The 24,699-nt window shown below is 40.0% G+C and overlaps 8 protein-coding genes across 10 annotated transcripts; 5 read left to right on the top strand and 3 right to left on the bottom strand.

Annotated features, from left to right (window-relative positions):
- Positions 1 to 319: 319 nt before the first annotated feature.
- On the bottom strand, positions 320 to 3,634 carry plekhb2 (pleckstrin homology domain containing, family B (evectins) member 2). The gene is made up of 8 exons (XM_077716389.1): positions 3,370 to 3,634; positions 2,794 to 2,841; positions 2,435 to 2,587; positions 2,254 to 2,356; positions 1,938 to 1,977; positions 1,737 to 1,823; positions 1,555 to 1,669; positions 320 to 1,484 (listed from the first exon to the last, which is right to left on the bottom strand). The coding sequence occupies exons 2-8, from the start codon at positions 2,828 to 2,830 to the stop codon at positions 1,348 to 1,350; spliced, it is 672 nt and encodes a 223-aa protein (XP_077572515.1). The 5' UTR covers positions 2,831 to 2,841; positions 3,370 to 3,634; the 3' UTR covers positions 320 to 1,347.
- ing5a (inhibitor of growth family, member 5a) lies at positions 3,333 to 7,523 on the top strand. 3 transcript variants are annotated; one of them, XM_077716388.1, is made up of 8 exons: positions 3,333 to 3,431; positions 4,754 to 4,825; positions 4,929 to 5,095; positions 5,365 to 5,476; positions 5,908 to 6,007; positions 6,092 to 6,227; positions 6,311 to 6,372; positions 6,434 to 7,523. In XM_077716388.1, the coding sequence occupies exons 1-8, from the start codon at positions 3,428 to 3,430 to the stop codon at positions 6,471 to 6,473; spliced, it is 693 nt and encodes a 230-aa protein (XP_077572514.1). In that variant the 5' UTR covers positions 3,333 to 3,427; the 3' UTR covers positions 6,474 to 7,523. The 3 variants fall into 3 exon arrangements, with proteins under 3 accessions (XP_077572514.1, XP_077572513.1, XP_077572512.1); XM_077716387.1 differs by lacking the exon at positions 3,333 to 3,431 and adding an exon at positions 3,983 to 4,113; XM_077716386.1 differs by lacking the exon at positions 3,333 to 3,431 and adding an exon at positions 3,983 to 4,113 and having other exon boundaries at positions 5,908 to 6,227.
- On the bottom strand, positions 7,520 to 8,794 carry cep19 (centrosomal protein 19). Its single transcript, XM_077716391.1, has 2 exons — positions 8,559 to 8,794; positions 7,520 to 8,358 (listed from the first exon to the last, which is right to left on the bottom strand). The coding sequence occupies exons 1-2, from the start codon at positions 8,689 to 8,691 to the stop codon at positions 7,952 to 7,954; spliced, it is 540 nt and encodes a 179-aa protein (XP_077572517.1). The 5' UTR covers positions 8,692 to 8,794; the 3' UTR covers positions 7,520 to 7,951.
- Positions 8,795 to 8,947: 153 nt separating this feature from the next.
- Positions 8,948 to 10,491, top strand: pigx (phosphatidylinositol glycan anchor biosynthesis, class X). The gene is made up of 6 exons (XM_077716384.1): positions 8,948 to 9,145; positions 9,253 to 9,334; positions 9,420 to 9,555; positions 9,697 to 9,910; positions 9,984 to 10,084; positions 10,232 to 10,491. The coding sequence occupies exons 1-6, from the start codon at positions 8,962 to 8,964 to the stop codon at positions 10,367 to 10,369; spliced, it is 855 nt and encodes a 284-aa protein (XP_077572510.1). The 5' UTR covers positions 8,948 to 8,961; the 3' UTR covers positions 10,370 to 10,491.
- Positions 10,492 to 10,790: 299 nt separating this feature from the next.
- On the top strand, positions 10,791 to 15,952 carry pak2b (p21 protein (Cdc42/Rac)-activated kinase 2b). The gene is made up of 15 exons (XM_077716379.1): positions 10,791 to 10,940; positions 11,838 to 12,222; positions 12,287 to 12,393; positions 12,692 to 12,842; positions 12,930 to 12,961; positions 13,275 to 13,388; positions 13,466 to 13,598; positions 13,677 to 13,740; positions 14,032 to 14,080; positions 14,158 to 14,270; positions 14,346 to 14,463; positions 14,545 to 14,644; positions 14,728 to 14,924; positions 15,064 to 15,201; positions 15,293 to 15,952. Exons 2-15 carry the CDS (start codon positions 12,033 to 12,035, stop codon positions 15,377 to 15,379), a joined length of 1,593 nt encoding a protein of 530 aa, XP_077572505.1. The 5' UTR covers positions 10,791 to 10,940; positions 11,838 to 12,032; the 3' UTR covers positions 15,380 to 15,952.
- A 250-nt stretch (positions 15,953 to 16,202) lies between these two features.
- On the top strand, positions 16,203 to 17,685 carry rpp21 (ribonuclease P subunit p21). The gene is made up of 5 exons (XM_077716392.1): positions 16,203 to 16,364; positions 16,453 to 16,553; positions 16,927 to 17,009; positions 17,109 to 17,240; positions 17,407 to 17,685. Exons 1-5 carry the CDS (start codon positions 16,308 to 16,310, stop codon positions 17,499 to 17,501), a joined length of 468 nt encoding a protein of 155 aa, XP_077572518.1. The 5' UTR covers positions 16,203 to 16,307; the 3' UTR covers positions 17,502 to 17,685.
- On the bottom strand, positions 17,686 to 19,213 carry aqp12 (aquaporin 12). The gene is made up of 3 exons (XM_077716385.1): positions 18,305 to 19,213; positions 17,982 to 18,098; positions 17,686 to 17,898 (listed from the first exon to the last, which is right to left on the bottom strand). Exons 1-3 carry the CDS (start codon positions 18,897 to 18,899, stop codon positions 17,774 to 17,776), a joined length of 837 nt encoding a protein of 278 aa, XP_077572511.1. The 5' UTR covers positions 18,900 to 19,213; the 3' UTR covers positions 17,686 to 17,773.
- A 411-nt stretch (positions 19,214 to 19,624) lies between these two features.
- On the top strand, positions 19,625 to 24,678 carry slc35d1a (solute carrier family 35 member D1a). The gene is made up of 12 exons (XM_077716383.1): positions 19,625 to 20,001; positions 20,168 to 20,201; positions 20,304 to 20,390; positions 20,475 to 20,542; positions 21,055 to 21,126; positions 21,197 to 21,265; positions 22,152 to 22,254; positions 22,625 to 22,717; positions 22,907 to 22,974; positions 23,430 to 23,508; positions 23,788 to 23,870; positions 23,972 to 24,678. Exons 1-12 carry the CDS (start codon positions 19,892 to 19,894, stop codon positions 24,072 to 24,074), a joined length of 969 nt encoding a protein of 322 aa, XP_077572509.1. The 5' UTR covers positions 19,625 to 19,891; the 3' UTR covers positions 24,075 to 24,678.
- The last annotated feature ends 21 nt before the right edge of the window (positions 24,679 to 24,699 follow it).

Below are 24,699 nucleotides of genomic sequence, written 5' to 3' on the forward strand. Positions count from 1 at the left end.
CGTCATTATGGATGACCTCACACCCTGCTCCCCAGTCCACAGTCAACGAGGACGACCTGCAAAAACTAATCAAGATCACTGAGGACTTTGGTCAAGAAGGCTGATCGCTTACCAGATTCTACCAATCGACAGGTCACACACACACACATTACATGAAGGTCATGTTAGACTGCAAGCTCTGATCGTTTTTTATACAGGGCTCGTTTACCATACTTATTTATTTCTCAGTTTGTTTTTATTAACCCTTATATTTTTCTAAGAACTCAGGATGAAATTATAAAAAACATAACTCATTAGTGGTGATAAAATGACCAATATATCTGATATCTATAATTCTTTATTCACTTTATATTTTGTTTGGCCACATGCTTGAGAAATGATGATCAACAAACATTGGAGCACACATTTGCTCAGTTTTTGCTTCTGTCATAGAAAAGTAGAAATATGACTCATTTTGAGTTTTGGAGTATGGGTGGTTTTTGGGTTGTATTAAAATGAAATCCCAAAACTCCAATTATTCTCTAGTTTCTATGTATATGTTGTATCATACAATTGAACTGAATTCCAAGAATAAACAGTCATTCATTAATGAATACATCTCTAAATAGTCATATTTATTTGCAGGGTCATTCATTATTTAGTGCATTTATCTTTACATATTTACTTGGAGATAAAAATGACATCCTTCTGTTTCACCTAAGGCCACTGTTAGTTTCTAATGAGAATATATATATATATATTTTAAATCAATCTGATGTGTAATTGCAGGTATTGTATAATACACAACAAAACAGAACATATATGTAACTGGCTCTCTAGACAAAGAAAATTGACTCAAAACAGTTATTGAAAGGAAACATACAATAAAAGGAGCTGCCAGTGTTAGAACAACACATTGGGAAGACCACACAATTGCACACTTGCAATATATTGGGGGGCCGCCATGCTTTTTGGGGGGAAGGAAAGTCAGGAGTGTAGCTAGTATATACTGAGAAGATGACATGAATTTGTGCTAATTGGTCGCTACAAAGAACTGGAAATTTTCTGTGTTCTACAACTAAAATAAAATGTAAAAGCACAACATAAGCACAACTTCAAAAAAATACAAAAAGTGAGATGTTGGTATCTGACAAATACAAAACACAAACACTTAATCTATCAACCTGATAATTCACTCTTCATTTTTCATTTCTTGAGCAGGGTTACATTGAAAGTGCGGAAGTTAATGGATTATTTTCGGACCATCCTGAAAGCTTCGCAGGCAGAGAGGAAGCAGAATGCTGCATGAATAAGTGGAGCAGAAACGAATAAATACTTGTAGTAGAAGAAAATCTGCACAATGGCTACTTAGAAGACGGAGAAGAGCGAGCCCAGCGCCAGACCCGTCGCCGCTCCCGCCAGCATGCCCATCGCTACATCGCCACCGTTATCACGCTGGCGCTCCTGGATCACCACGTGGTTGACGCCAGGCGCGGCGTAGCCACCTACCGAAGAAGACGACAGTCGGGTAAGTTGAATTTTGTGTCAAATATTGGGTACCAAAACGCGTCTTACCCTGATACTGATAAGGGTAGGCGACGGCGTAGGGTTTGCCGTCAGCTGCATAAACAATCTGTGTGGTTTGTGGAGAAGATGCCACATAATCTCCGTATGGGCCTTGAGTGTAGTACTGATAGGAGGGAAAAAAAGCAACCATGAGCGTGGACTATAACTACTTAACTTAAAATGTGTCTTACTTGGGGTGGTGGGGCGTATTCCGAGTATGGTGGCGGAGCAGAACTCATCACCTCTGGTGTGAAGCACACCTGAGGCGTCGCAACCATCTAAGGATGTTAAAAAGAATAAATCATTGTAATGATGATTAATACTGCAATTATTACTTCTAAAGTGAATGTCATCTATCAAAATAGTTAGTAAAACCAAAAGCAGAACCTTACCGCATTCATTCGGGCATCCTGTAATGCCATGGTCCATGCCCTGGAAATAAAAAACATAATCATAATGTTCAAGGCGTGTATTCGGCGTGAGTCATCAGCATGGAACAAACTCAGAGGCTAGAACAAAGTAACGAATGTAGTTTTCCCAATTATCAGAGATCTAAGAAATGTGTGATTTGCTTACTAAATAATATTTGGAAAAACTCTTTCACATGAAGGTCATTAATCAATACATGTTGTCTCTCCCTTTGAGTTGGCACATGAATAGTACACCAGAAACTACATATTAAAAAAAAAAAATCAAAAGTGGTCGTACATGGCATCATCCGCGCTGTCTGCACAAAGGCTAATGACTCTTCCGTCCCTGCACACAATCTGCAGCAAAGCATCACGAGTCTTCCCGTCCGGAGGGTTCAATTCTGTGGCCGAGCACAGAAAACCATGTCATGAACCAAACACGTAGTTATCGTGACATCAGAGGTGAAGTAAAATTGCACCTTGGCACGCGGCAGAACCGCGAATGTTGATGCAGTCCACCTTCATGTGGATGTCATCTTCCATGTCCCGTCGCTGCTGGTCGTTGTAGAAGATCAGGCGTCCGTCGGACAACAGGTCGAACCAGTTACGCTTCCAGCGTCGCAGTATGGTACCTGTCGAGTAGATCAGACTATTAGTCAAAAGTAATACTTATAATTACACTATATCAAGTTTCATTTGACTTTTAACTTTCACTCCAAACATGGAAACAAGTTATGAGAATTCTTACTTTGTCAAATTAGGGTAATTACATGCCGCAACAAAAACAAGAATGAAACTAAAAGGCTTAAATTCCACTAAGTTCCTGAATGTCACTTACTTTGCCTGTGAAGCCAACCACTCTTCACCATAGCCATTTTGGAGGAACCTGAACGCAACACAGTGAAATTGATCAATTTTACATAATTGATCTGAACTCTTAAACATTTCTTGATTACCCAGTCTATGAAAGTCATGTATGATGAAAAGCCAAACACTTAAAAGCTCCACTTTTTATTTGATAGTGTGAATATCTTATTTTAATTGCATTGTCAACAAAAAACAGGGAAACTCTGCGTCAGTGTGGACGTGGGTGTGGCGTGTCCAACCAAAACTTGTGACCTGCTGCTTTTCCATAAACTGATGTGTACAGTCGTCATATTTTAATGTATTCTTCGAGTTAGGATCAAATTAAAAAAACTCAAATCTATTATTAAATGGTTTGGGCAGAATACAATTCGATTTACTCCGCAGTAAAGCCATTTCAAAAACGCACCGATGACGACACGGTTACTCTTCTTTTTACTTAGCCTACGTTTGATTCATGCTTTGATCATATAAGATGTTGGTTAAACCACTTTTATTTATAAATAGCGTCCAAACGAGCCGTTATTTGGGGAGAGTAAATCGCACTTGCCAGGTTTGTTGTCGTGGAAATATGGAGGCTTCAACTTGAAACCCGAAGCGGAAGTTAGATGGGTATTTTATATAAAAAACACTGATGGTTCTCTCTTAGCGAAAACCCTAAGACAAATTATAATTAAAAATATTCGACTAAAAGGATTTAATTGATTTGGGTAATCAATTATCCAGGCTAATTAAGATTTTAACTTAAAAAAGTATTCATTAGAGGTGATAAAAACATGCCATGCCCCCGCGAGTTCATATTCTAATAATAAACGAGTGCTACAACTTATTTATAGAAGATCTTTGGTCTCTGTTTGCAGTGAAATATTTGTTGTTGATGACGTAAACTATCAGCTGACATCTTTGGAAAGTGCGAGCAAAATTTGGGGTGTGCTCACTTTGCCTGTCATGTTTTCCATTGTAGTCACGTACCCGAAATACTGTTTTTGATAGCTAAGAGGCAGAAACATAACGGTTTGACACAAAATAAATATATATTTTGTTAAAGTGCTCACAATTCACCGTATGCTTGTACTACGAGCGGGTAAATTCATGTTTAATCATACTTCCATTATTTAATCACATGCTTTCTTTCCCCGCCCGCCGACGGTCAGGCGTGTATGAAAAACGAGCGCAAACTCGCGCATCGACAGTCCATAGTTCACCAGCGCTAACGAAGTGACGTCACTCTCAACCACTTCTCAACTATAATCCGAAATGGCGACGGCAATATATCTCGAACATTATCTTGACAGTGAGTATACGTCCGGAGGAGTAATACTAATGTCATTGCGAATACTTGTGACATTGTTCGCTTATTTGAAGTAACTTCGAGCACTTCTTTACGTTTTGAGCTGCTAAGTGACAGCGAGTTACTGTCAGTCCGCAAGCCCATTTTTTCTAGCATTTAGCATACTTTATAACCCACTCTTAAATTAATAACATGTTTACAGAAGTTTGCCGAGGCGTCTTAAAATGGCGACTCACTGTTTTAAAGTGCCTGTTAACTAGTGTAAAATAATGTTTGTTTTTCAATATTAAACGGAAACACCATGCTTTGCAACATGTTGGTTGTGGGCAGCCGCCTTTTTGTATTAACTATTTCGGTGCCAGGCAGATTTTTGGCGTTTAAATTACGCTTCAAATAGTGTGTAGAATTTACTGTTTAAGGCCATGTGATTAAACAAGCCTGACATTTTTAGAAAAAGTATCAAACAAAAGTCAGTATAGGAAGATACAAACAAAATAAAGTCACATAACGCTCACTAGCATGATAAGACTGCTGAATAAACAATATGAATGTCATACTCATTTGTTATAGTAAAAAGCAGCTGGTGATATGACTTGGACGCCATGAGAGGTCAATGATAGTGACCATAACTTCTTTTTTTTAGGTATTGAAAACCTTCCATGTGAACTGCAGAGAAACTTCACACTGATGCGAGATCTGGACAACAGGACCGAAGGTGATAATAGTTTTCAATATTGGAAAAAGCTTTGTTAAAAGCACACATTTGTTATTGAAATGCTTTCCTGATATAAAAATATGCAATTATGGCATCCTTGCAGAAAAAAAGGTGGAAATCGACAAGCTAGCCGAAGAATACATCGCCAAGGTGAAGAACTTGGCGTCGGAGCAGCGGGTGGAACACCTGCAGAAGATCCAGAGCGCCTACAGCAAGTGCAAAGAGTTCAGTGATGACAAAGTGCAGCTGGCCATGCAAACATATGAAATGGTCAGTCCAATTAAAGCATTAAAAAAACACTGTTAGTGGCTAATAAATACAAATAGGCCTGCACAAATGATTATTTTGAAAGTGGACTAATCACTGATCATTTTTCACTATTTGGTTTAAATAGTCCAACTCATGTTTTTTGTTTTACTATATTGCTTTGTGTTAACATTAGCAAAAAAATAATCTATTCCAATTGATCCCTGTCTTTTTACAGGGCAATAACCCAAGCACACTGAGCAAAATCTTGTGATACTTTTTTGTTGACACAGGTGGATAAACACATACGGCGGCTAGATGCTGACCTGGCGCGCTTTGAGAACGAGCTGAAGGAGAAACTGGAAGTCAGTGGATATGAAAGCTCGGATGGACGAGCGTTGAAAAGTCAGTGCCATTGTGAAAAGCTCCCCATTTTGCATTAAAGCCCTTTCAAAGACAGTGGTCACCAGAGATGTCCCGATACTGATTTTTTGACTTCCGATTCTGTCCAATTTTTTCTTAAGATATTTTTTTGCCAATACCTATCCAGGGCCAAATTTGAAAATGATGCTTAATTTACTATACTACACTCAGCGGGACATAGTTGCCTAAGGGTTCGATTTTTATAGCAGCCAAAAACCATAATAGTACTTAAAAACCTGATACTGTACTAATACTCCAAAAATAATAGTCATTTCAGGCGCCAAAAACGATACTGTGCATCAGATCGGAACATCACTGGTCACTGCAGTAAACGGCTTTTCACTTAAGTAGACACAACTATTTTAGTTTATTATATTAATGTTGAATATTGATTTATTTATTTTTACCAACAGAGACGGAGTCCCGAGGCCTCCGTGAAAAACGTGGCTCTCGGGGACGAGGAAGGAAAGGCTCTGAGGAAGATTCACCGAAAAAGAAAAAGATAAAAAACAGGTTCATTAAAAAAAACAAAAAACAAATGGAATCTGGCGGTAGACTTAACTTGATTTGTTTATTTTCTTTTGGGGTGATACATAGCCCGGACATGAGCGACGCCCTCTTGCCCATGCAGCCATCGGACGTTCTGGACATGCCGGTGGACCCCAACGAGCCCACCTACTGCTTATGTCACCAGGTGTCGTACGGCGAGATGATCGGCTGTGACAATTCTGATGTAAGCTCACGCGGGACAGTTTGCAACATTTTAGGGGAACAGCATCATATCCAATGCCTAAAATTTGATGTGTTTGCCGCCAGTGTCCCATCGAGTGGTTTCACTTTGCCTGCGTTGACCTCGCCACAAAACCCAAAGGAAAATGGTGGGTACGCCCCCATGCTTTTCTCGTGGGTTTCATATTTAAATTAATGTTTCTACCTCAGGTTTTGTCCGCGATGCACTCAAGACAAGAAGAAAAAATGAGAAGAAATATTTGGATTATATCGTGGTGGTAATTGTGTACAGAAATATATTTTAGCTCGTCTTTATGCAAGCTTTCTTTAAAAAGCAGATTGTGGATTTTGGAAGTGTGCTACTAAGGGTGTAAAAGTCAATTAACATTTTTAAAGTGGCTTAAAAGCAACATAAAGTGGCAATTTTTTCGTTTCCTAAGGGAATATAATAAAACAATTATTATTTCAAATTATAGCATTGTAGAAAAGGCAAACACAGTAAATATTCTTGAATTGGCTTAAAATAAGCAACAACAAAAAATAGCAAGCACAAATGTTCATGTTCAATTACACCCATAATAGCTCCACTAATCCACATCATGTAGATTTCAAATTCACTTGAGATCTGTGACACTGGGTTTTTAGACATTTAAGATGGCATTTCCCCACCTTCATAAAGGCCCAAACTAAAGGGAATTCCGTAATTTAATTAAACAAGTGTGAAGTTTAATTCATTGGCTGCCATTGACAGTGCTAGACGTCCAATCCAATAGGGTCGTCAATGGCACTGGTGTGTTAAAAGAATGATTGAAAATTAGTTCTTTTTATAAAAGCCTGCTGAAAAATTAAGCTTATTTCCTTACCAAGATTAAAACTGACAATATATGTCCACTACCTCCAGGACCGGCGATGAAACTAGATCGGATTAGCTCATACCAACAAAAAAAAAAAACAATAGTGACATTTGTCATCGTTAAATGAATAAAAAGCGCGACCTTGTTGAATGTATTTTTGGTACCTGTGGTCAGTGATATTAAAAGCACTTTTAACTATGTTCCCCTTTTAGAGGTTTGAGACTGCAAAGATTCTTTAAACCTCATTTAAAAATGCACAGAAGAAATATCTGTTATGTCTAATTTGTTTTTTCCTCACTAACAAATCATTTAATCAGTTTTAATTTTTTTTCACAATTGACTGAACATTAGTCATGTAAGCTACAGAGAGAAAGCCAAAGGCAATCTATTTTGTATTGTTAATATTTTGTATATCAAATAAATATCCTCTATTATTCAGTAGTTGACTTGGCATTTTCAAAATGTTTTATTAAAATATTGTAACATTCCTTGATCAGGAATAAAATCAGCATACATTTATATTTTAAATTGACACAATATCATATTTCAAGTTCTGTTTACTGAAAAAAAACTTTAACACAATATTCGCTTTCTATAGTCTGATGTAAATATAAACAAGTTTATCACTAATAAAAGTCAAATCCATTTGAAGGTGTGTCAACGAATGAACCTTCATTTGCTGCCAACATCCCACTTCGACTGGATTGGACATCTTTTTTTTGAGCTAAAAAGGTATTTGTACACTACAAATTCATCATCCATTTTCTCCCATTGCAGGTTTTGGTTCATAATACTATTTTCAGTGCAGTTTTCCATTCTAGGTAACTAGTGTCATTGTAATCGTTTGTGGTTTTAGGATAGTGGAGCAACATTTTTAAAATCCATCTTCAGACTCCTCATCCCAGCTGCATTTTTCATCAGTTCCCTTGGGAAAATCCACCTCCAGGTCGTAAACAAAATCGGGATCTTCTCTGTGTTTGCGATTCTTTTCAAATAGCTCGTCCATCTGGTTTTTCTTAAGAGCCAAGTTCTTGTCGTCCAGCTTGTTGAGGTCTTCATTGGGGTCTTCGCTGAGGTCTACGTTGAAGTCTTCGTGGAAGTCTTCGTTGAAGTCATCGTCGTTGTCCAACGGCAGCGAGGTCAAGATGTCCTCCAAGCTGTAGCCCTGCAGGTGGTACTGCAGGATGAGGTGCAACCTCTCTAATTGACTCTGGGAGACCCCTTGCAGGTAGTTCTTGTGCCGATGATTGTTCTTCAAATTTGCTGCAGCCATTTTGTAGTCTTTGAGCAAAGGAAAAATATTAATGTCAAACAAGTAAAACATTTTATATCATCTAACTATGCCAGTAGTATACTAGTGTCAGGAAGGGGAATTAAATGCTTCTCTTTTTGATAGTAGATTTCCTTGTTTGGGGGCGTGGCCTTTTTTTTTTTAATTGCAATAGTAATCTAAAATAGGTAATATTAAGAGTTAAACGTACCAGAAGTGGATGCTGAGAAATTTCGCACGGGAATGACACGTTTTCTCAGTTTGTTGGTCTCTGTGTCTTTATAAATCAGAACTATGGAAGGTGGTCTGAAACACAGTCCGCAACGAATTGCCTCGAAATCCATGTTTAGTTAAATTTACGGAAATGTTAAGAGAAACGTCATCAGAAAGGACAGTTACTAATCATTTCGATCGCCTACCAACTGCCACTTGGATTAGGACCCCTCTCTCTTGAAAACATGCCTGATTCTTTTTACTTGTAACGATATCCAAGATATCAGACGGAATAGTGTTAACATCACTTGTTTTAGTTGTCTTTTTCTGTCCGAAAAAACTTTCGCACACTTTAATTTTCATTCATTGTTTGGATGCAATTTATTTAATCAGGCAGCATTATGGGCCCTTCAATTCCACCAAGGGTCCTTCAACTCACACTTCCGCAAACAGATGCCTGCTATACTAGTCCATGTTGTCTTAAATATATAATATTGCTCCCTTGTCATAACTATTTGATGCATTTTACACGTTTATATGCGACTATTTGGGGTATTTTATTAACATGTTATTCGGTTGTGAATGGTAAGCAATGTGGTTACACGTTTAAATCTTCAATTATCTTCGAATGCCTTTAAAGATATTTTACTAATATCCTCATTGTGTCTTTTACATAACTTGAATTTTCATAGGAGGAAACAATTGTGGTTCTCTAAAGACGTTGCTCCAATCAAGTGCAGTTTCACTGAAGATCAAGAGCAATGGTTTTCACAGGTATAATTTTAAGAAAAGGACAAACACGTCTTAATCAGAATTGCTTGATGTAAATGCTTAAAATGGTTGTCTAATTTTGTTTTAGAGAAGTAGAGTCGACAGTTGAGCTCCAGCCTGGTGCGTCCGGGCACATTCAGGTTTTGCTGGTTTTTAATTGGCCAAGGGGGGTCTATGTGGACCCCTACCAGCTCGCTTTCCTCAGTGATGCTGTTGATTGGCAGGTGAGCAAAAACAGCAAGTTGTAATAATACATAAAAACATGACCTTAGATTTTAATAAAGCATTAAATACTACAACCATTTCATGTCACTGTGAACCTCATGTTCCTTCAAATTAATGGTTTATGAATCTATCGTCATCAGATTTTAGTGGATTCCACCATTGACTTGGAGTTGCCTGCACACAAAGCTTCCAGTTTTGTCACCTACGTTTATCCCTTCTTTCGTGAGGAAAACCCTGGCAAAATCCAAGTTAGCATCCCCTTTCATGGCCGCTATCACCAGCCCACCTTTGTTGGGGAAACTTGGGAGTCCATTGTAATAGAACCCCCAAAGCTACTTTTGCGCTCAGAAAAATGTAAGTAGGGGAAGTTGGATTTGCTCTTAATTTACTGTAAATGTTTTCTCTTTTGTTGTTCTTTTATTTTTAGGTTGGCAACTGGGTGATTTGGAGCCTTATACGACAACAGAAGCGCCATGCCGTGCTGACAATGCTAGCGGATGTTTGTGGGTTCAAGTGCAAAATGGGCAGGTGATTTGCCAAATGAATGACACGATAATAACCTTTATATTTAATGAGAATAAGTTTCATATTATTACAAGATACATTTTCTACTTAAAATGTTTGAAAATCCTGACACCACATTTTCCCATTATCTTTTGGACTTCCTTCCCACAGAGTCCTGGCAGCCAAACATTCCGTTTACCAGTGGGCGACGGTTCATTGGTGGTGCCAATTTGCGGCGTGACGTTGGTGGTCACTATCATCTGTACCCTGTTGCTCTCAAAATACATGTGGAAGCATCGCATTGTTTAATGCTATGGAAAATCATACTTGAATTACAGTGTTAAATATCATTGACAGATATTCAGATGTTTGTCCTCAACATAAGCACTCGATCAAAATGGATGCACCGTGTTAAAGGTTGTCTTTCTTTTCCTGTCTTGTTTTTTTTAATTTTCTTCCATTTTACACGCAGAGGAAACATCTGGTTTTAAGATGTGATATTTTTTTCTCATTAACATTTTATTACTAATTGTGTTGTGTTGGAAATTAACTAAATTGTATTGGCTTTCAATTATACACTGGAAATAATGTTTGAGTACAGTTACAAAGTGTACTTAGTTACTTCCCACCACTATAGTCGCTAGTTCCGCTTCCCCCTTCTCGCCATAGCGGAATTCTCCTCGAAGGACCCCCAAAAGGCAGAAGCGGTTCGGAACAAAGTTGCCTTATACATATCTATCATTTAAAAAAAAACTATTCTTTTTATCGACTGATTTTCGAATTAAGTTTCGTATTTCTTTCGGCCTTGTTGACATATTTTAAATCGGCGAGGGACTTCCAGGAGTTCTCTTCACGTTTTAACTGCCGTGGAAGCTCTCCGGTGAGAAAGTGGCGAGAAGCCGGATGTTCGGACGGTCAGCTAACCGGGGCAATTCCCTCTTCTGGAAAAAAAATCATATTAATTTCCCTTTTTATTCACCGTTATGTTACTATGCTAAGTTGTCGAAGAGGGGTTCCCGTTAGCCGCTTGCTAACCCGTTCTCAGTGGTGATTGAGTGGAAATGCTAACGTTAGCTCCCGCTAGCCGCCCCTGTTGTACAGTAACTTACAAAGGGCCCATATTAGCCCGACAGGCCATCGAAGTATATATACTTGTACGCTTGAAAATAATACGTTCATTCATAGGTGCAAAAAGAAAGTTTTAATCAGGTATTCATACAAAGGAGAGATTTTTCCGTTATCAAATTCGAAGTTATGTGAGCGAACGTTGCCCCATTGTTATTCTTCCTGGGCTGGCCTGCTACAATGTCTTTATAAAGTACATTAGTCACAGTGCCCAACATTTGAGAGGTTTTCAAGACATAAATGAGTGTAATTGCTTATTAAGAGACATTCACACTATCATTTGTGTTGGAATTAAACAATGTTTATGTTTATCATATAGTTTTATTTTTTTCCCATTAATTATATTCCTTATAATAATCCCACTACATTTTAATTAGCCTTTACAGGTAAGGGTATGTTATTGTGTTGTATTTTGGGTTCATTTGTTGACAGTTATTGTAATTTAAGTGCTATTTTGCTCTTGAAGTAGTACAGTATTTTTCTGGTATTTTATGGTCACCTAGACGGCTACTTTTTTAATGTATTGTTATGAATCTGCGGGAAAAAACTTTTCCATCTTGGAATCTGCTGATTTGACTTGTAGAAATAACCTAAGTTATTTTACAGGCTCCAAACGTCACCTCACCCTATTTATTGTTTTTCCTCGTTATAGCTCTTCCTTCCTCCATCCCCCTGATCCCCCCACGGCACATCCTGCAGCGGTTCGGTTCATGAGCACACGTGTGCTTCATGCCGATGTGATCCTCCCTCTCCGCTTGCCGCCCTGTCCGTCCTGCCCCCTCCCCAACCCCGTCCCCCTCCTCATCCGCTGCTGAATCCACAAAAAAACAAAAGTCTCGCGTGAGCAATGTGCGACAACGGCGACCCCGAGGACAAGCCCCCGGCGCCGCCGGTTCGCATGAGCAGCACCATCTTCAGCACCAGCTCCAGCAAAGACTCATTGGCGGTAAACCACAGTTCCAAGCCGCTGCCGTCAGTGCCCGAAGAAAGAAAGCCCCGTAGCAAGATCATCTCCATCTTTTCCGGAGCCGAGAAAGGTGAGCGTAAATAGATTTTCAAGTGGGGTTAGTTTTTGGATTTGATAATGTTTGCCACTTTCAGGCGGAAGAAAAAAAGATCGAGACAAAGAGCGACCGGAGATTTCGCCCCCCTCCGATTTTGAGCACACCATTCACGTTGGCTTCGATGCCGTCACCGGAGAGTTCACTGTGAGTAGGATATTTCTTCTTCTGACTTTCTATTTTAAGATCAAATTCAAATGAAGATTATAGATGTAAAGGGAATATTTCTTGTTTCCCCTTTTTAAATCAATCATTGCAGAAGATTTGTACTAATTTGAATGTCAAAAAATTATTTATCGATCAGCACAATAGGAAAAAGCTGTTAATTCATGAATCGATTTATTTTGGCAGCCTCGTAGTTGGAAGACTAAACGTCTCTCCGGACGAAATCGAAGTTATGACATGGCCCGTGACAAAAAATGAGTTTGACACTCCTGCCTTACAGGGTATGCCGGAGCAGTGGGCTCGGCTACTACAGACCTCCAACATTACCAAGTCGGAGCAGAAGAAGAACCCGCAGGCCGTGCTCGACGTTCTCAAATTTTATGACTCGACGGGCAACGGGCGGCAGAAGTACCTCAGCTTCTCGTCTTCTGGTGAGATGACCCATCCTTATTTGCAGTGGGGTCTTGGAAGTTGTTAAGCACTTCATTTTTTATTGTTAATTTTTTATTCTTTAACAGAAAAAGAAGCTTTCACTCCAGGGCCACAGTCTGTAAGTACATGACAACTTTTGTTGGAATGGATTATCCCTATTTTCTGAAATTCTGAAGAATAAGATGTGCTATTCAAAGATAAACCCTAAAAAATTATTCATACCAGTCTTCTTGGTCTGTGTGAAATAACATTTAAGAACATGTATATTTCTATATTTTTGCCATTATATGAATCAGACCTAAGTATAAGCCGCAAGCACCCAAAATGTGCATTCCAGGAACAAGTATTTATGGTTAAGACATAAAATGTTGATAGAAAACAATATATATCACCTGTCATAACATTGTCTCATCTCCCTCTCTGTATTCTAGCCAGTGAAAAAAGGGGCGGAACCCGCATCTCCGACTGTCAAAGACATTGATGATGACGATGATGACGAAGCCCCACCTCCCATCGTGGCTCCTAGGCCGGAACACACTAAAAGCGTAAGATATCACCTGCATTTGTCAGATTTCAAAATGTCGCCAGTTTTCTTATACAGTGTTTTGTTTTGCGTTTCCAGGTGTACACACGCTCCGTCATTGATCCCCTGCCCGCGCCTACACCCAGCACGGAGGGGGATGCGGCATCCAAGGCTGCTGACAGACAGAAGAAGAAGGGCAAGATGTCAGACGAGGAGATCATGGACAAACTGAGTAAATGTCATTCGCGTTGTCACGCTGTAAAAAAAAAAAAAAAGTCTTGTTTCACAAGCTTTTCTCCGTTTTTCTCAGGAACAATCGTCAGCATTGGCGACCCTAAAAAGAAATACACCAGATATGAGAAAATTGGACAAGGGTAAGTCGTGGACGAGTGGCGTCGTCTTGCCATAAATTATTATTTTTATGGAGGACAAAACCAATATTTTTTTTGACTAATCAACTCATTTTGAAATTATGTTAACATTTATAATTAATACCCATAAACAGTGAACATAATGACTAATTGATTATCAAATTAGTAAACCAATATTGATATTCAATTTATTGTTAAGAGGCATTTCTGCCCTAAAAAAATGTGTAAATTGAAGCATTTGATGCGCCTTGTTTGGAGCATCCTCATTGAATTGTTGTCGGTCTGCCCCTGCAGAGCTTCTGGAACAGTCTTCACTGCCATTGACGTTGCCACAGGACAAGAGGTAAATTGAGCAAATAAGAATGTCATACAAACACGTAAAGGGACGGGTATTTAATCACCTGGATTATCTGTGTGTAGGTTGCCATCAAACAGATCAACCTTCAGAAGCAGCCCAAGAAGGAGCTGATCATCAATGAAATCCTTGTGATGAAGGAGCTCAAGAACCCTAACATTGTCAACTTCCTGGACAGGTGATACCAACGAGGAATCATGGGAGCCTTCCAAAAAAAAGAGCATGTCATCACGTAATACACTGCTTCTTTCAGTTTCCTGATGGGGGAGGAGCTATTTGTTGTGATGGAGTACCTGGCGGGCGGCTCGCTCACCGACGTGGTCACCGAAACGTGCATGGATGAAGCTCAAATAGCCGCCGTCTGCCGAGAGGTTTGCCATCGAAAAAGCCCGGCGTGGTGGAAAAGATCGCTCGCCCCGTACCAACGGCCGCGTCCCGTCTTTGCTTGACAGTGTTTGCAAGCGTTGGAATTCCTGCACGCCAACCAGGTCATCCACAGAGACATTAAAAGCGACAATGTGCTGCTCGGCATGGACGGTTCCGTTAAGCTGAGTGAGTGGTTGGAAAGTGCATGACGCCAAAAATGGCGGTCAACGGTTCACAACCTAAACATTCGGCATCTCTTCTCTCCACAGCCGACTTTGGCTTCTGCGCCCAGATCACTCCGGAACAGAGTAAGCGCAGCACCATGGTGGGCACGCCCTACTGGATGGCCCCCGAGGTGGTGACCCGTAAAGCCTACGGGCCCAAAGTGGACATCTGGTCACTGGGTATCATGGCCATCGAGATGGTGGAGGGAGAGCCTCCCTACCTCAATGAGAACCCCCTACGAGTGAGTAAACTTGATTTCCACAAAATCTCATCTGTACCCCATACATTCAATCATATATATATGGTTTTTTTTTTCGCTCTCAAAATATAAGGGCTCTTGTTCCCCAAATCTTCCTTAAAACTATTTGTTTTCCCTTCAGGCCTTGTACCTGATTGCCACCAACGGGACTCCCGAGCTCCAGAACCCCGAGAAGCTGTCGCCCGTCTTCCGAGACTTCCTCAACCGATGCCTGGAAATGGACGTGGAGAAGCGAGGTGGCGGCAAAGAGCTCCTACAGGTCACTCGCCGCTTTTCTTATCACGCTATTATTTATCAACAAGCCAGTTCATTTGACCTAGTTTTTCCTTCTTTGTTTTTCTTGCACACAGCATCCCTTTCTGAAGCTGGCAAAGCCTCTTTCCAGCCTCACGCCGCTCATCCTGGCCGCCAAGGAGGCCATGAAAGGCAATCGTTGAGACCCCACACGTGCATATACAGCCATTTCGAATTTGTGCCAGACAGAAAGGCTGAGTTTAAAAAAGTCACTGTGAAGACCAAAAAAATATTGACGACACATATTCATCATCCATCCGCTGTCCATATGAAGTCTCTGACAAACTCTGGTTAGGAATGGGCTTGTATTTAATGAAGAAGACGCCTCGTTCTAGTTCCTAGTCTTGTTGTTTTTAATCAACTGCCTTAAACAAATGCAAAAGTCTTGCCTAATGTATTGTTGATTTTTTTTGTTTTTGTCTCTTGTGATTTTTCCTACCATTTTGTAATTTGACCTTTCTCTGCTCTGTCAGTGTCTTTTTAGTTGGTTTTTTTTTATACTTGAATCTCTGTCTCGTTCAACTAGTTCACTGTTTTTATAGGAAAACTTTCCAGAGCACCACGGTGTCTTTCTGTTCATTTCACATGCACACAACAGAGCTACTGTACCACGTTAGCCCCTTGATAGCTGAGGTGCACCTTACGGGCAAGTTCATTTTACATGGACAGGGTTTATATTTTCCTCTCAATTGTTGATATTAAAAGTGGAAACCTTATTTTTGGTTTGACTCATGGATTGATCTGATACTCCTCAACTCTTTTTCAGCTTTTAATGGCACTCGACATCCAAAACATTTGAATTTTACTCTCTCACTTTAAATCAAAGAACTTTTTATTTTACAGTTGGGGGTTTCTGTAAGAAGCATAATAACATTATGCTTGTATAAAAAAAAAACGAAAGCCTTATTCTGAAGTTTCTACAATATTCCTAGTTTGGCGCTTTATTTTGAAAATAAATACCCGGAAGCAGATGGAACAACGAAGAGAAAAACAACTAAGGGTGAAACAAACACTGCAAAGAAAAGGCTTTCATTCGCCTCCTTAATTTAATTTTGGCAGTATTTACTTATAATGGCAGGAAATATCAAGGACAGAGAAGCGTATTTACGACTCAATTATCTCTACCAGGTGAGTGGAAAAACATCTGAACTGAAATAGCTATGTTCTAATGCCATTGGGAACGTTTTAATTTAACCCTTTTTAAAATTTTTGACAGGCTGCTCATTGTGTTTTGTCTCAAAATCCCCAAAACGTGGAGTTGGCTCGTTTCTACTGCTTTACCCAACGGACGGTAGCCAAACGTCTTGTTCTTCGACAGTAAGTTAGCTTATAGTTAGCCCCTTTTACCCTAATACGCTCGTTTTATTTTAAGGGCGCTGTGATGAATGTCATTACTTCCTGTAAATGCTATTTACTTTTATTTAACCAACAAAATATTTCATTTTTTGTTGTTGTGTAACTGTGGATATTTGACAGTGTTAGTACAATTTCTGTCACTCTAATGGGATAATTTTATTTCAAGATGATATCATTAATACTCAATCGCATTCACCTCTGAGTCTATAATTTAATACGTTTGTTCCTGAAAATTAGTTTACTCCTAAATTACGATTTTTCCCAATGGAAAATATTAACTTGTTTACCTCATCCAATTATTATCTCCCGAATGTTCCAATTTGAAATTTTCCAGAGATCACTCCATCAAAAGAACAATCTGCAAGAAGTGCTACGCCCTGCTCATCCCAGGTGTAACAGCAACCACCAGACAACGACGTATGTCGCATTCCCAAATACAATTCAACTTCTACTCTGTCTCTGCCATTAACAACATTAACAGTAGTATGTTTATTCCCAAATCAACATGTCTGCTAGGAAAAAAGGGCAAGAGACATTTGACCGTGATGCGCTGTCTCAGCTGTAAATGTACCAAATCACTCCCCAACAACCCGGATTATTGCTTGTGGCAGGACCGTCCGGAGTCCCAAATACAACAAAAACAACCAGGTAATAGAACATCAGTTAATGTGCGTCACAAATCATTAGGAGTTCATCGATAGTCTTTTATGGCTCCTGATACCGCATTTTTTTGCACCCTGGTATATTATCAGTGCAACAATACTAATTATTATTCAGGAACCTGAAACGCTTGATTTTTATTATCCATCTACAGATGCTGATTCTTCTGGTAAAAGTCAGCCCCCAAAGCCAAAACCTAACCAGCCGGATTGTTCCAAAGCCAACACAAGTTCTGCTACTATGACGTAAATAAGTTTGTGAAGTTTTTTTTTTTTTGGCTGTGTTATAATGGGAAAATGTGTCCAAATGTTTTTTTTTTGGAATACATTTAGTTGATGCTATCCATCATTTCTGATCAAAAAGAAACATTAAGTACGTTTTTGTTCAAAAATTCAGCATCCTTGCCTGACATAAATACTTAATGATTCTGTGATTTGTTTTATCAAATTTATTTTTTGAAAACATAGATGCAAAAATTAATTTGGGTCTTGGTGTACCATGAAATTAAAAAGGATCACGGTTCATTTCTTCTTTTCTTTTTCCCCTCCTTTGCGCACCCGCAAACGCGTCTTCTGAAAATAGAGCAGGTTCTTGGCAAAGAATCGCGGGATGTGACCCATGTACAAGAGGATGGCCACCATCATGCCTAGAAGTCAAACATAAAGCTTTTTTAGACATGTCTAGCACCCTTGATGGTAGCCAATGAGTTAAAAACTGATTACAATTTACCCATGATGGGGGCCAGCCAGTAGACCACCGCGTACTCGCCGAAGGTGAAGCCGCTGCAGTGGAACGTGAGCCCGTAAGCTAGCGACGGGTTCACGTAAGCTGACGTGTGACTTTTGGCTGAAAACAGACAAATACGGGTGCTTGTTAGATTACACAGGAAATCTTTATTTGAAGTTTAGGACTATTTGTTTTGATTTTGACTATTTACAAAGAAAATACCTTGGAAAATGCTAGTTTTTTTTAATACTGTAGCTAAATATAAACTGTCACCCACCCACTTGAAATGCATGGGATTTCTTCTTTTAAAAAATTCACCCACATACCCACGTGTGACAGGAAGGTGAGCATTAGGACTCCGAGCGGCACCCGTATAAAGGCCGTCCTCCTTCTTAAGATGAGGTGCACCACGTGGAAGAAGAACGCGCACACCCCCTCGGTGATGAAGCCCTGCACGGGTGACACCAGCAGCGACGTGCTGCACTCACTAGCCATCAAATTCTTGATCATGTGCATATCGGTCAGCTCCAAGCTCCAGTAGTATTCTGCCACCACGATAGCCAGCTGCGCCCCCAAAAATTGGCACAGCACCACCAGGACGGTGGCCAGCGCCGCGGCATCCAGCTGGAGGAACCTCTTGATGCTCAAACAGGGGTTCCCCGAAAGGTCGCCGCAGACGGCGCCGTGGACCAGCAGCACCGCCAGCAAAATGGTCAGCGTCACATCCGGGCCCAGGCCCCCGGCCCACTCGCCCACCTCCACAATGGTTTGCACCTCCAGCCGGCACGCCACCAGCGCGAAGGACGATGCCAACTCGGAGAGGAAGGCCAAACGGGGCCACCTTTTCACCAGAGCCCGCAGCATCGCCGCGAGGGCCATGCATCCGAAAAAGTAGCCCAGAGACGCGTTGAGTCCTGACATGTTTGATCGGGCTTCCCTCTGTTCTGACGACGTGGCGCATACGAAGAAACGTGCTTCTTATCTGAAATAGCGACCCACCGACATCTGCCAAAATACACATGGGCTTTTTGTGCAAGGTCAGGTCAGTGAGCAGGTCACTCAATTATCTTCCAACAACCAAAATTGAGCAATTTTTCGGCCATATATTTATAAAAACCCACTCAACACAATTTTTTCATATATGCACACGATAGTAATTAAGGCAAACTCACAATCTTTTCATTAGCAATTAAAAATTATTTCAATGCCCCGGAAAAACGGCGACATCTAGTGGCAATCATTGGTTAATAGAATGGCCTGTTCAGTAAAATGAATGGAGTTTAAAGATAAACTTAAATAACATAAGAAAGGGATGTAAATCAGTTTTGACCTATGTTGTGCAGGGTTGAAAATCAACTGTATTCAAACATAGAAGGATAATCACAAACGTTGACATCAGGCATTAAATAACACCGTTAAAAAGAAATGAGAATCTAATTAATACATGGATGAAAAGCAAAAGTCCTTAGAATTGTGTATTTTTTGGCTCATCTCGGGAACCCTATTATCAAAAATTCCCAGTACTCGAGCAGGAAAAAAAACGAATTGAGAGGCGTTCACTTATAATTTCAGACTCAGCGAGGGATATTTATAATTACGATACCACATGAAGGCATCATGAGATCACATGTGCCTGCAAAGCAGGAAAAGCGAGTAGTTTGGGCGGAAGTTACAGCGCGTAAAAATTGGGTTAAACCTGACTTGCAGACAAATCACAACAGTTATACTTTGTGTGTTTCTGGTATACTCAACGAATGTGGGAAAAAAATGCTTAACTATAAAGTCCCTTGAAATATCGGTGCAATCTCAAAAGTCGATGTGCGCACGCGCAAAAGCCGGTGGCAAGCAGCGAAGTGAATGGCAGGGCGGCCGAAGCCGACGCTCTAACAGTGCGGAATGACAACTCGTCGGGAATGGCGGACAAACCTCCGACGGTGTACTTAAAACTGCTCACCGCCGGCTTTTACGCCATTTGCTCCTTCCTCCTCGTCGTCGTGAACAAAAGCATCCTCACAAGCTACAGGTAGGCCGGCGTCAAAAACTAAAGCTAAATGGTTAGCCAACTTAGCGCAAGGTAACTTGAATGTAGTCGTTTAAATAGCTCTCTCTCACCCTCACACGGTATGACTTTTTGAGTGCATTTTTGTGAGAAAATTTCTCTGAATTTCGCTCTCTTTTTTGCATTCTAGCTTCCCTTCGTCGATATGCGTTGGAATTGGTCAAGTGAGTTTCGCAAGCGTTTATTTTTAAGCAAGTTTCATTGAGGTTGTGGCTGACATGCAGCTGTTTTTCTTCTAATGTGTGTTTTGCTGTGTGTGTGTGCAGATGTTGGCAACAGTGGTTGTCCTGTGGGTGGGCAAGGCTGCGAGGGTGATCACCTTCCCAGACTTGGACGAGAATATACCTGGCAAGGTAAAGACCACCTGTACAATAAGTTTTTACACTTTATTTTTGCACCTCCACATAAGGTTGTGTCCTTTGTTTTTTTGTTTTTAGACATTTCCTCTACCTCTCCTGTATGTGGGCAATCAAATTAGTGGTCTGGGTGGAACCAAAAGGCTCAAGTAAGTTATTTTATTAGTGGAAGAGTGGCCACAAATTATTATTTTTATTTAATAAGTCTCATCACTAAGGATGTGAGTCACCAATCTAATGGCGAAACGTCTGCTGAATTTGATTTAACGGGAAATATGACACTGTATAAATTAACTTCAATGGAAAGATGAAGATAAACTAACTGCTAAACTGTGTGTAGATGCCTGTTCTGTTTTTTTTCATGAATCATTATTTAGATATATATATTTTATGGATAAATACAATTAAAGATCAATGAATAAAAAACACAAGTGATACAATTAAAATCAATTAAAACACTGCCTTTTCTTGACATCAGTAAATGTCCAATTCATTTAAACTGGGTAGATTGACTGGAAATACTAACCTTTTAGTGGATATTGAATGGTGACCTCTCCCAGTACAAATGATTTAAACAAGTGCCCTTGTAAAAGACGAACTCATGTATTGCTTTAATTGAAATGTATCCATTTATTTTATGTTTCTATGGTGTTTCCTCTAGCTTGCCAATGTTTACCGTGCTCAGGAGGTTCTCCATCTTGTTTACAATGATGGCCGAAGGATTCCTGCTCAAGTAAGATCTTTGTCGCACAAATCGGGACTCTGGATTGCCTTTCATGTGGTGTCATTTTCCCATTTGACAGGAAGAAATTCTCCAAGTCGGTTCAGCTGACCGTATTTACCATGATACTTGGGGCCTTCATTGCTGCCAGGTGAGTTTTTATTTATTTATTGCATCCTGTTCCAGGTGTCCTGCTTCTTTAGTCACACCCCACTTAGAGAACAATGCCACCTTTCAAACATTAAACACTCATAATTGGAGGTGCAAAAATTGCTTTTGCTTTGGAGAAAACTGAAAACACGGCTTCCTTCTTTTTTTTTTTTATGTCCGACGGATCAAATTCAAACTAAAACTATTTGTTATGTGATATGCAGGCAATATGCAATGACAAAAATTGAGCAGAATGAGGAAGTAGGCTGAGTTCCTCCAATCTTAAATATTTCAAAAATTCAGCCCTGTTCAACCTGTGTTTGCGAGCCATTTCAAATTAAAACTGACAGTTTGTGAAAAACCCTAAAATGGCCACCTGTCAGTTGAAGGACACACTCGGCTCTAACATTGCAAAAAAAAGATAGTTCTAACCTTCTTAATCAACCATATGTATATACATATACAAGTATATACATTTTTTTCTTCTTCTTATAATCTGGGCTTTTTACACTTATTAATGATAACATGCATAACGTGGACACTTTGCATTGAAGAAATCTCCAGAGATCTGAAAATCTTTGAATTTAAAACTACGTTGCCTATATTAACAAATGTCATTCTCATCAAGGTTTTATCAGAAAAAATCACGTAAACCTCCAAAGTTATTCCAAAATCCAATTTTTCACACTGACCTAATATCACCAAAAGTTGATGTCTGCCTCACCTTGCACTGCGTTAGTCACTTTAAATGGTAATAGCGCCACCTATCACAATTCTAACTTTTTAACAATTCAATCTAGTGCTACAAAATGTTTCTTTTGATGAAACCAAACCTTTATTTATGCGCCGTGTTAACATTTTGTGTCTTCCTCATTGTGTCTCTATAGTGCAGACATGTCCTTTGACTTGCAAGGCTACATTTTCATCCTGCTCAACGACGTGCTCACGGCGGCGAATGGCGCGTACGTCAAGCAAAAATTGGAAGCCAAGGTACGCGGTAGCGACTGTGTGAATAGCGCTCATTGTTGGAATGGGGCTGTTTTTCAAATGGGGTGCCGCAGAGCTGACCTGCCCTTCAATGTCTGCTTTCAAGGAACTTAGTGCGTGCTTTGACTGAATATGTCATTGCGTTTACATTTTTTATCAACAATGTTTATTTTGGGTCAGAGGTGTCCAAAACTTGTTAAGAAAACAACTTGAAATCAAGTGGCGTTAAACCTCGCAGTTCTGGGGTCGAGGGTTCGACTCCCATTCGGTCCTTACTGTGGGGAGTTTGCATGGTTTCCTGGGCTTGCGTGGGTTTTCTCCGGGTACTCCGTTTTTTTCTTCTTCCTCAAACATGTCCCTCCATCTTTTACAGGAGCTGGGCAAATATGGATTACTATATTACAATGCATTATTTATGATCCTCCCCACTTTGCTGTTGGCTCACTTGACCGGCGAACTGCAGAAGGTAAGCCGAGAGTAAAACGGCATGGTTTTGGAGTGACCTGCTTGTCCGTGCGCTCGCTGTCTTAAGTTCCCGTTTGAGGCCCCCGTCGTCAGAAAGACACAAAGCTACCATTATGTACTTGACAAGAACTCCCTATATGTGTCGCTCCTTCCACAGACTGTGCAGTTTCAAAATGTTTTCTCTTTATAGGCTATCGACTACGATGGCTGGTCGGACGTGCTGTTCCTCGTGCAATTCTTCATGTCCTGCGTTATGGGGTAAGAAAAATGTACAGGGGTTGTTCACTCTTAGGTTGTCTTCTTGCAGGCAACACGGAATGTCCCCATGCAGACTTTTTGAATTCCAATGGGATTAAATATATACGTTGCACTTTTTAGGAGGGTATTTTTTATTTTATTTTCTTCTTAGAAACCAACAACACATGCATTAAAGGAACATTAGTAAAATGGAGAAAATTGGGCTAATTAGGTATCTGTTAAGACAAGATATTTAGACAATTATAACCTCAAATAAAAGCCCAACATAATAGGCGGTCATGCTCAGAGAGAGAGAAAAAGCATACGAGACCACTGTATCAGATCTTGTGATGAAATCCGATCCATTCCAACGCTCCCAAAATAGCTGACAGCCCTCGCTTGATGCTAAAGTTATAGCATTGATCTTTTTATTTCCCTCCTATCTAGTGCCGTGACTTTTTGTGTTTTTTGCACAGGTTTGTCCTCATGTACTCTGTTGTTTTGTGTACACATTACAACTCCGCACTGACCACCACCATCGTGGGATGCCTCAAGGTGAGCGATAATCCAAGGAAAACCTTTCTTTAAATTCATCCAAGAATTTATATTTCCCCATTTAAAAGCAGTGCTAACGCATTTACTCGCGTATAAGCCGCACCCTTAAAATTGTTGAATTTTACAATTTCTCGCGTCTAAATTTCGCGTCCAATTTCTCGATGTCCAATCCATTTGAACTGGGAGGTCTCCCAGTTCAATTGGATGATACGTCCATCGTCGACAGCAGGGCTGAAATGTGAAAACTAACCCCCCCTGCACCCACCTGCCATTTTGTAGAACGTCCTGGTGACATACATTGGAATTATGTTCCTGGGCGACTACATCTTCTCCTGGACCAACTTCATCGGTTTAAACATAAGGTATGAAATATTTTCAGCCCGAGCCACAGCAAAAACTCAATCGCTCCTTCGCCGTTGCTGAACGTAGTTTTTTTTTTTTTTTTTTTTTTTTATGCCGGCAGCATCGCGGCCAGCCTGGTCTATTCCTACATAACGCTGCGAGAGGAACCCAGCAAGGCGGGTGAAAACACTAAAATGGAGATCAAGGGCAAGGTTGTCGTATGACACTGGATTCTTTTTGTTATTATAATCTTGTATTTATGCACCAGGAGAAAGCGACTGGTCAAAATGAAACAAATACAGTTAGGATATTTTTTTAAACGATGGTAGTTTTGTACTTTTACGTCGTGAGAAGGGAAACAAATATTTATGGAACTTGATAAACTTTTCAGACATAAAGACACACACGAGCTGTTACTTTGACCTTTTAGCAGTTTACAGGGATTGTATCAAGGATGCCTTCAATGCCATGTATTTTTCGGTGCACTCTACCTTAATTTTGCACATGTACTGTTTCAGCATCGGGATAGGGTGGGGGGAACAAGCAGTTTATGCCCGGGTAGCGCTTCGAAATTCTTTTGTTCCACGTTAGTGCACTTAACTGGGCGACCAACTCTGTACCGCCAATGAGAGAGAGTTTTGTACTTAATGGGTGAACTACAATTTTCATGTTTGCTATGTTTTTTGTTTTTATTACTACATTTTTGGTTAGAAAAAAAATCTTCTTGAGTCAAGTTTTGTTTTTGTTTTTTTACCAACGAAAAAAAAAAGACATTACATTTGTTCCTGCCATCGAATTAAAAGATGAGCCATATCTTTTTTCAGCTAACTGTGCTTGATTGACTTTCAT

Source organism: Stigmatopora nigra, chromosome 5, assembly GCF_051989575.1.
Source record: "Stigmatopora nigra isolate UIUO_SnigA chromosome 5, RoL_Snig_1.1, whole genome shotgun sequence".
Taxonomy (NCBI): Eukaryota; Metazoa; Chordata; class Actinopteri; order Syngnathiformes; family Syngnathidae; genus Stigmatopora; species Stigmatopora nigra.